The sequence below is a fragment of the Primulina tabacum genome, chromosome 13, assembly GCF_025594145.1.
Source record: "Primulina tabacum isolate GXHZ01 chromosome 13, ASM2559414v2, whole genome shotgun sequence".
In the NCBI taxonomy this organism is placed as follows: Eukaryota; Viridiplantae; Streptophyta; class Magnoliopsida; order Lamiales; family Gesneriaceae; genus Primulina; species Primulina tabacum.
The window spans coordinates 36,741,849-36,752,089 of NC_134562.1; the positions used below are offsets into that span (position 1 = coordinate 36,741,849).

Sequence of the window (10,241 nt, forward strand, 5' to 3'; positions counted from 1 at the left end):
CGAGGAGAGGGGACAGAAAAGAGGCAATACAGGGCACTTTTCTCACCACGTGCCTCTGAAAATTGCTCGGGAGAGGGAAGTGCAGGAGTGCAGCAAGATTTGGCCCCGGATCATCAGTTATCCCGGCCAGAAAAAAGTGGATTTTGCTCTTTTCACAAAGTATGCCACAATAACACTGAAAACTGCAAGGCACTAAAGGGGAATTATGCCTCATCCTCCATCCCGGGACCCTAGTAACAATAGCCAGAGGCCGAGAGTGCCACCTTGGACATCTCGGCCACCAGGATCCAGCGCCCGAGGAGGAAGTGTGAGGAATATCCCGAGGATTGAGCCCAGTAGAAGAAGGGAGCCTGAGCCCGAGAGAAAAAAGAATTCGCCCCCTGCCACAGGAATGATCAAAATGATATTAGGAGGCTCTACTGATGGAGATTCTGACCGGGCGAGGAAGGGGAGAAGCAGGAGGGAATGTTTGGAGGTAGAAGGAGCAAGAAGGAATGAGGCGATCATTAGTTTTGGCCCGGAAGATTTGAGAGGGGTGAGTCTGCCCCACAACGACGCCCTGATGATCCAAGCCCGAGTGGCGAATTATGATATTCTACGGGTCTTTGTGGACACAGGCAGCTCTGTAAATGTAATTTTTAAAGATGCCTTTGTACAGATGGATTTGCAGGGCTACCACCTAGAGGCTGTGGAGACTGCCCTCTTTGGTTTTGGTGGCCATATGGTTTACCCGGAAGGGGAGATCATGTTGCCATTAACCTTGGGTTCTCAGGATCTTAAGAGGACGGTGATGACTTCATTCACCGTAGTGGATTCTTCCGTCATCATATAATATCATTTTGGGGAGACCGGCTGTGAACGAATTGAGAGCCGTAGCATCCACATACCACCAAAAGATAAAATTTCCAGTAGGAGCTCGGGTGGGAGAAGTCCGAGGAGATCAACCATCCTCTCGGAAATGCTATGTGGAGGCAGTTCGGGCGGATCAGAGTAGAACAAGGAAGGAAGGGAAGAAGGCAAGGGTGGACGGGGAAAGAACGATGGGGAGAGGAGAGGTGCATTTTGTGGCAGAAGAAAAACAAGAAGTAGTAGAAATCGGACCAGACCAGCAAATCCGGGTGGCATGAGATCTCAGTATATCCACTCGGGTCAGTCTGATTCATTGTTTAAAAACTAATATTCATGTGTTTGCTTGGTCCCAACAAGAGTTGACATGGATTTCTCCTTTGATAGCAGAACATCAATTGAACATCCTCCCGGGATCTCACCCAGTAAAACAAAAAAAGAGGCACTTTGGCCCTGAAAAGACAAAGTAATTGATGCGCAAATTAAAGAGCTTCTGAAAGCTGGCCACATTAGGGAAATTCAATTCCCCACATGGCTTTCGAATGTGGTCTTGGTACCCAAATCTACCGGGAGGTGGCGCATGTGTGTAGACTTCCGCGATCTCAACAAGGCGTGCCCCACAGATCATTATCCTCTGCCCAGGATTGATCAGCTGGTGGATTCCACCTCGGGCTATGAATTGCTAAGTTTCATGGACGCATACCAGGGGTACCATCAAATCCCTCTGGCTAAAAAGGATCAAGACAAAGCCAGCTTCATCACCTCGGGAGGTACATTTTGTTATATTGTAATGCCTTTCGGGTTGAAGAATGCAGGGGCTACTTACCAGCGTCTGATGGATAAAGTCTTTGAGAAGCAGCTGGGACGGAATGTGGAAGTCTATGTGGATGATATTCTATCCAAATCCAGAGAGGGTGCCAGCTTTATTAGTGATCTAGAAGAAACTTTTGCGACTCTCATGCATTATGGAATCAAGCTTAATCCTGCCAAGTGTATTTTTGGCGTGAAGAGTGGCAAATTCTTGGGATTCATTGTGACAGACCGAGGGATCGAGGTGAATCAAGAGAAAGTCGAATCTGTGCTAAGCATGCCATCTCCCCGATCTGTCAAAGAGAAAGCTAACTGGGAGAATTGCTTCCCTTTCCAGATTTATTTCCCGATCAGCACACCAGAGTTATCCTTTTTTTCAAATCTTAAGGAAGGCCCAGCAATTCGGATGGGATGAGAAATGTGAATAGGCCTTCCAGGACTTGAAAATTCATCTTGCCGGGCTCCCGGTGTTGGTGAAACCAGAACCTGGAGAAAAATTATATGTCTACCTGTCCGCTACAGAGTATGTTGTCAGCTCTGTTCTAATAAAAGAGGAAGGAACTGATCAAAAACCTGTCTATTATGTCAGCCATGCTCTGAGGGGGCCCGAGCTCCGGTATAGCGAAGTGGAGAAAATTGCTTTGGCCCTAGTCATGACCGCCCGGAAGCTAAAACCTTACTTTCTGTCACATCAGGTTATTGTTCTTACCAATAGTCCTCTGGGTAGGATCATGACTCATTCCGAAGTATCCGGGCGAATGATAAAATGGACAGTAGAGTTGGGTGAATATGACATCGAGTACAAGCCCCGAGTGGCCATTAAATCACAGGCTTTGTCAGATTTCTTATCTGAAATGATCCAGCCCAGTGAGGAGGAGGTATGGAAAGTATCAGTGGATGGGGCATCTAGCCTGATGGGGTGCGGAGTAGGGGTGGTATTAGTGTCTCTCTTGGGAGAAAATGTCAAATTAGCATTAAGAATTGATTCCCGGATAACCAATAATGAAGCTGATTATGAGGCTGTTCTTGCAGGTATTCGAGCTGTCCGGGAAGTTGGAGCTTCTCGGATTATTCTATATTCTGATTCACAGCTCATCACTCAACAAATAAAGGGCATTTATGAGGCTAAGGATGACAAGATGCTTAAATATTTACGGCTCATTCGAGCCCAAGCAGAAAGCTTCATGGATTGGAGTATTGAACAAGTACCCCGACAAGAAAACAGTGAGGCAGACGCTTTGGCTAAAATGACTGCTTCTTTATCAGAAGTTAATACCCGGGAGGTGATGCATATTACTCGGCTGGTTCTCTCTACGGAGGAAGAAGCATCACCCATGCCTGAAGATTCATGGATGACACCACTGATCGCGTATATTACGAACCATGAGCTCCCTGAGGATAAAGCCCGAGCTCAGAAGATCAAAAGACAAGTCCCCAGGTTTGTTCTCTTAAATAAAATTTTGTACAGAAGATCATTCCAAGGACCGCTTTTGAAGTGTTTAAATGAAAAAGAGGTGGATTATGTTCTCCGAGAAATTCATGAGAGGTGTTGTGCCGAGCACCTCGGAGGAATGTCTTTAACTCGAAAAACAATGCTTGCTGGATTCTGATGGCCCACCTTAAAACAAGATTCTGCTCATTTGGTCCAGATTTGTGAGGGCTGTCAGCATCATTCGAATTTCAGCTACAGCCCGGCCACTCTCATGAAGCCTATTTGGGCATCCTGCCCTTTTGATCAATAGGGCATGAATATTGTGAGTCCTTTTCCGGTTGCCCGGGCTCAGAAAAAATTCTTACTAGTAGCTGTTGACTACTTTTCTAAGTGGGTTGAAGCTGAGCCTTTAGCAAAGATCACCGAGCAGGAAGTATTGAAATTTTTATGGAAGAACATTGTGTGCCGGTTCGGAGTGCCCAGGAGAATAATCTCGGACAATGGAAGACAATTTCAAGGCAAAGGAATTACGTCATGGTGCCAGGAAATGAAAATCACTCAATCTTTTACCTCTGTTGCATATCCTCAAGCCAATAGGTCAAACAGAAGTTGTCAACAGAGTCATTGTGCAAGCATTAAAGGCAAGACTTCAGGGTAAAGAAAAGGATTGGGTGGAGGAGTTACCTAGTGTCATATGGGCTTACAGAACTACTCCCCGGGCACCTACTCAAGAAACTCCCTTCAGTTTGGTATATGGTTCTGAAGCAGTTCTTCCAGTAGAGATCGGACAGACCTCTTCCCGGGTAGAATCTTACCCGGAGGACAACGACCAAAGCAGGGCCATGGAGTTGGACTTAATAGAAGAAAAAAGGAACATGGCATTTATTCGAATGGAGGCATACAGAAATCGGGTGATGAAATCATATAACAAGAAGGTTCGTATTCGAAACTTCCAAGTTGGGGATTTAGTCATGAAAAAAATCAACCCTGCTGGGGAAGTTGGGAAGCTGGAAGCCCGATGGGAAGGACCTTACAAAATCACTCGGAGAGTCAACTCGGGATCCTTTTATTTAGAAGATGCGCAGGGACGTCCCCTCTTGGAATGTGTTTAACTTAAAGAAGTACTATGCATAATAGATGTAATTGTTTGACGGAAGAAATCAATAAAAAATATATATTTTCTCAGAGTATTGCGTTTGTTATTATATCTTGGGAGCTGCTATGACCCGGTTCTTAAAAAGCCCAGGGCACTACACCCTGGCTCGGGGCACCACATCTCGACCATTCCCAAGACCCGGGACATGATCCTCGGCCCAAGGCTCCGTACCTTGGTTCTTAAAAAGCCCAGGGCACTACACCCTGGCTCGGGGCACCACACCTCGACCATTCCCAAGTCTCGGGACATGATCCCCGGCCCAAGGCTCCGTACCTTGGTTCTTAAAAAGCCCAGGGCACTACACCCTGGCTCGGGGCACCACACCTCGACCATTCCCAAGTCCCGGGACATGATCCCCGGCCCAAGGCTCCGTACCTTGGTTCTTAAAAAGCCCAGGGCACTACACCCTGGCTCGGGGCACCACACCTCGACCATTCCCAAGTCCCGGGACATGATCCCCGGCCCAAGGCTCCGTACCTTGGTTCTTAAAAGCCCAGGACACTACACCCTGGCTCGGGGCACCACACCTCGACCATTCCCAAGTCCCGGGACATGATCCCCGGCCCAAGGCTCCGTACTTTGGTTCTTAAAAAGCCTAGGGCACTACACCCTGGCTCGGGGCACCACACCTCGACCATTCCCAAGTCCCGGGACATGATCCCCGGCCCAAGGCTCCGTACCTTGGTTTCTTAAAAAGCCCAGGGCACTACACCCTGGCTCGGGGCACCACACCTCGACCATTCCCAAGTCCCGGGACATGATCCCCGGCCCAAGGCTCCGTACCTTGGTTCTTAAAAAGCCCAGGGCACTACACCCTGGCTCGGGGCACCACACCTCGACCATTCCCAAGTCCCGGGACATGATCCCCGGCCCAAGGCTCCGTACCTTGGTTCTTAAAAAGCCCAGGGCACTACACCCTGGCTCGGGGCACCACACCTCGACCATTCCCAAGTCCCGGGACATGATCCCCGGCCCAAGGCTCCGTACCTTGATTCTTAAAAATCCCAGGGCACTACACCCTCGCTCGGGACACCACACCTCGACCATTCCCAAGACCCGGGACATGATCCCCGGCCCAAGGCTCCGTACCTTGGTTCTTAAAAAGCCCAGGGCACTACACCCTGGATCGGGGCACCACACCTCGACCATTCCCAAGTCCCGGGACATGATCCCCGGCCCAAGGCTCCGTACCTTGGTTCTTAAAAAGCCCAGGGCACTACACCCTGGCTCGGGGCACCACACCTCGACCATTCCCAAGTCCCGGGACATGATCCCCGGCCCAAGGCTCCGTACCTTGGTTCTTAAAAAGCCCAGGGCACTACACCCTGGCTCGGGACACCACACCTCGACCATTCCCAAGACCCGGGACATGATCCTCGGCCCAAGGCTCCGTACCTTGGTTCTTAAAAAGCCCAGGGCACTACACCCTGGCTCGGGGCACCACACCTCGACCATTCCCAAGTCCCGGGACATGATCCCCGGCCCAAGGCTCCGTACCTTGGTTCTTAAAAAGCCCAGGGCACTACACCCTGGCTCGGGCACCACACCTCGACCATTCCCAAGTCCCGGGACATGATCCCCGGCCCAAGGCTCCGTACCTTGATTCTTAAAAAGCCCAGGGCACTACACCCTGGCTCGGGGCACCACACCTCGACCATTCCCAAGTCCCGGGACATGATCCCCGGCCCAAGGCTCCGTACCTTGGTTCTTAAAAAGCCTAGGGCACTACACCCTGGCTCGGGGCACCACACCTCGACCATTCCCAAGTCCCGGGACATGATCCCTGGCCCAAGGCTCCGTACCTTGGTTCTTAAAAAACCCAGGGCACTACACCCTGGCTCGGGGCACCACACCTCGACCATTCCCAAGTCCCGGGACATGATCCCCGGCCCAAGGCTCCGTACCTTGGTTCTTAAAAAGCCCAGGGCACTACACCCTGGCTCGGGGCACCACACCTCGACCATTCCCAAGTCCCGGGACATGATCCCCGGCCCAAGGCTCTACATCTGGAGTATTAATTAAGCTACTTATTTAACGTATGGACCGGGACCCTGGGTATTCGATTGAAATTACCGTTTTCTCCTACTAAAAAATACTCATAAGTTATTGCATTACCCGGGTTGCGAAAAAATTGTCAAAAATCATATTGAAAAAAGCACAGCGACGGAAAGAAATCAACATTTCCTTACAAAGTTCAAAGGCAAGAAATACAAAGGAAAAAAATACAGAGTAAATTACAGGCCTATTCTAAAGTCTGCTGCCCTGATGGTTCTCCGGATTCCCCGGGAGTCTTCTCAGCCTCTTTCTCGACAGCATCATCTTTGGGAAGGGAAGCAATGGCCTTATCAATATCAGGAAAGCCCTCCTTATCTGTCGGAATCAGGCCTATCTCCTCAAATTGCTCCTGGCATTTCTCAAAGCCAATCGAAAAGTATTTGTAGGCCCTATCTTCAACAGATGCTTGGAATTCCGCCGATTGAAGGAAAGTAGTCCTCCATTCTTCATGGGTCAGCTGAAGAAGTCTGAGCTTATCTTCAGCAACTTCGGCTCGATGTTGCTGGGCACTGGCTTCATCCTCGAGATAGCTAATCCGAGATGCCAGGAACGCAATTTGCCTCTGAGAAGCCTTCTCCCGGGCTATGCTCTCATCACGAGAAAGTTGAGCCGCGGCCAGCTCTTGATTAGCTGCTTCCAAGGAAGCTTGGAGACTGGCAGTTGTCTCCTCGTGAAGCTTCTGGGCCCGGGCCATCTCTCCTTGGAGATGGTCATGAATATCCTGAGCCGCCCGGGCTTGCTTACCCTTCTTGGTTGCCACCGCTGCCACCTCTTCAAAGGCCGAAACTAGCATCTGGGCAGCCTGGATAAGAAGGAATCTTAAAAAAAGAAAAAGGAGGGAGGGAGAGAGAGGGAAAAGAAATAAAGAATAAAACTTACAGACAGAAGACGGTTGGACCCCTCCAAAAACCTCACACTAGAAGGAGTGCTTTTCAGGATAGCTATCTCAGCAGGGCTGAGCACCTTCTTGAAACGCTTCGGAAGGCGCCTTGGTCACCCTAGGAAGGGTCTTCGAGAATAACCAGCTCGGGTTCTTCAGTAGCTTTTCGTTTTCTCTGAGTGATGGAGAATGAGATCTTCAGATTCCTCCGAGTTCTCAGTCATCGCCCGGGAAGCGCCATCTTGGGGAGGTTCTTCCCGGGACACCTCAGCTCTCAAGGCTGCCGCTTCTGCATCCCATTTTTTCTTTTCTTCCGCAGCTGCCCGGCGAGCCGCCATTTTCTTCTCTCGGGCTGCCTTCTCAGCTGCACGCCTTTTAGCAAAAGCTGCTTGCATCTCATAGTTATCTGCATAGAGGAGTGACAGGGTTATGATACATTAAATAAACAGGATAAAGGAATAAGAAAGCACAGAAGATAAAGTATGTACCGAGTTGAGAACCCGAGCCAGCCACCTCATCAATTACCCGGTCTATGGGGTCCTCAGCCCGGGCACTCAATCCGTAGGCCACTAAGTTCTCTTCTGAGATAAGAATGGAAGAGGAGTACTTGTGTCCCTCCACGAGGGTTTGACTCAGGAGGAAAGGCTCCTCAAATTTGTAGGATGGAGGAAGGGAAGGTTGTTGGGGAAGGGAAGGAGAAACCGGGTTAGACAGGGTAAAGGACCCGGGAGTTGGATGTAAAAAAAATCTTCCTTTCCATCCATTTTGAGAGGAAGGGATGTCATCGAGGAATCGGGCGTTTAACCGGGATTTAAGGGAAAATGCATTATTCCCGAAATGGCAAGAAAAATAATAGTGAAGGATGAGGGGAGTGATGAGAAGATTATTCATTTTAAAAAGAACATAGGCCGAGGCCATAATCCTGAAAGAATTGGGATGAAATTGATTGACAGGTACACCAAAAAATTTGGCAACATCAATATAAAAGGGATGAACGGGAAACCGAAGACCATTCCTAACCTGGTCCCGAAAGAAAGTTGTGTACCTAGGAGGAGGGTTATCGGCCCTATCAGAGGGCCCATGTATCAAGATAGAAATGGAAGAAGGAATATTGCCCAGCGCTCGGAGTTCCTCATCTGCCCCCAAGCGTAAGGCGCTTCGCATAGAGGAGAACCAGGGAGTTCCCGGGATCTCAACCGCCCGAGGACTCGAGACCTTGGCTTTACCCTTACCCTTGTTCTTCGCAAGAGCTCGGGCCCGGGAGTGGCCAAAAGATAAAGGTTTAGAAAAGAGAGGTTTGGTTGGAAGTGCCACTGGTTTTTTAGAAGGTTGGGTAATGGAGCGACGTGGGGGAGAGGGAGGAGAATCGGAACGAAGTGCGGAAGGCTCAGCGCTAGGAGAGCCTCGCGCATTCGCTCCTGAGGTGGAAGAAGTGGAGTGAGACATTTTAAAAGAAGAAAACTTACGACGATATATGCGGTGGAAGGTTGCCGGAAATGATTTCGCACAAGTAGAGTCTCGAGAAGAGAATTTGCAAGAGCTTCGCTGCAATTTCGAATTTGAGAGTAATTTTTGGAAAACCTGTTAGTTAGTATATATAGGCGGTGGGGGAAGATCTCAGCCGTTTATTTAAAAAGCATGCGTGGACGACCACGATTTGCCTAGAAAATTGTACCAGGCATACGAGGGGACACACGCAATAATTAAAAATGTCAGACTTATCGGCTCATCGAAATACGAAACGTTCCTGATCGTTGATAGAAAGGGCACGCGTTATCATGGCATCCCGTGGGTTACCCAAGATCTCATCTTAAGCCCGGGAGGTCTGAGGCCCCGGCATCTTATCTTAATCCCGAGAAAAGTAAGGCCCCGGTACTTCATTTTGAGCCTGGGGAATTTTAGGGCCCGTTTTTTTCAGTTGATCACTTATCAGTTCTGGATATTTATTCTGATTCATTTTATGGTACATATATCATGCGGTGTCAATGAAATACGGACAATAAGAGTAACTAGATAAACTTTTTTTATTATTATTATTATTATTCCGGGAATTCTTTACCCGTTACATTAAAAAATTCCTCTTCTACAGAGGCTATCCACTTAATCACAAAACTCTTTACAGAGCTACCAGTGAACGCCTTCATAAAGCTAGCAGAGTCGGCAATCTTCTGCAGCGTCCTCCTCTCTTTATGAAGCAATAGCTGGAGGATAAAGTCGTCCTCAAAGAGGTCCTCCGTATCAGAAATCTGCAAGCGTTCCCGATACTTTGCAAACTTGGCCACCAGTTCAGGAGTGATAGCCTCCTCCCACTCGTGAAGAAGCTGAAGTCCTTGCAGCTCCTCCCAGTAATGGAGGATCTTTTGGAAGACTTCATCTTCCAATTCAGATTTTCTTTTCTCAAAATCCGCTTGCATAAACTCTGCTGCCATGTCGGGAGATTTCGAACCACTGGAACCCGCCATTGCACTTCTTGAGGACTGAATTGATGGAATGTTGGAGAATAGGTAAGCAGGTTACTGTATATATATATAGGAAGGAATCAGTCTCCATCGTCGATTCGAACCCAATCGGACGATCAGAGGGAATCTAGGAAATTGAGCAGGCAGATGAAAAGACGTGTACGGGTATCGAGGGAACAGGCTCATTATTACCTCGGAATACGAACAATTTTCGACGGTGTCATTGTTAACGCATGCAGCATAATGACATTCATTGGATTTCCCGAGAATACTAAATGATGAATGTACAAAACCTGAGAGATATGGAAGCCTGACACCTCATCACTTCTGCAGGATATTTAGAGACCCAAGGCTCTTATTCACTCTAGGATATGTTTTGGAGTAAACATGCATGACTGATCGGGACAGCGAGTCAAGCTCTAGCCCGACTATTTTTAGGATGTGTGGTGATACCCCTGTAAGGGTCCGGGATAATGGTGACCCATTTCCGGGTTAGTGATGACCCGGGTTATCGGTTGAATAGCCCGGATCAGAAGACAGCTGCCCGGACACTTCTTCTCCACCCGGTTTCTCATACAGGTACCCAGGTAACCAACTACCCAG

The 10,241-nt window shown here is 48.8% G+C and overlaps 1 protein-coding gene across 1 annotated transcript; it reads left to right on the forward strand.

The window, feature by feature from the left end:
* The first annotated feature begins 391 nt into the window (after window positions 1–391).
* Window positions 392–3,266, forward strand: LOC142522097 (uncharacterized). The gene is made up of 4 exons (XM_075625255.1): window positions 392–535; window positions 659–787; window positions 1,655–1,900; window positions 2,094–3,266. The coding sequence occupies exons 1-4, from the start codon at window positions 392–394 to the stop codon at window positions 3,264–3,266; spliced, it is 1,692 nt and encodes a 563-aa protein (XP_075481370.1).
* The last annotated feature ends 6,975 nt before the right edge of the window (window positions 3,267–10,241 follow it).

What these genes read in the sequence shown, in the direction of transcription:
- LOC142522097 (XM_075625255.1), top strand. Translation starts at nt 392, where the DNA reads ATGATCAAAATGATATTAGGAGGCTCTACTGATGGAGATTCTGACCGG. An exon ending in GCCCGGAAGATTTGAGAGGG is followed by an intron (nt 536 to 658) that starts GTGAGTCTGCCC and finishes GCCTTTGTACAG; the next exon opens with ATGGATTTGCAGGGCTACCA. An exon ending in TGACAGACCGAGGGATCGAG is followed by an intron (nt 1,901 to 2,093) that starts GTGAATCAAGAG and finishes TAGGCCTTCCAG; the next exon opens with GACTTGAAAATTCATCTTGC.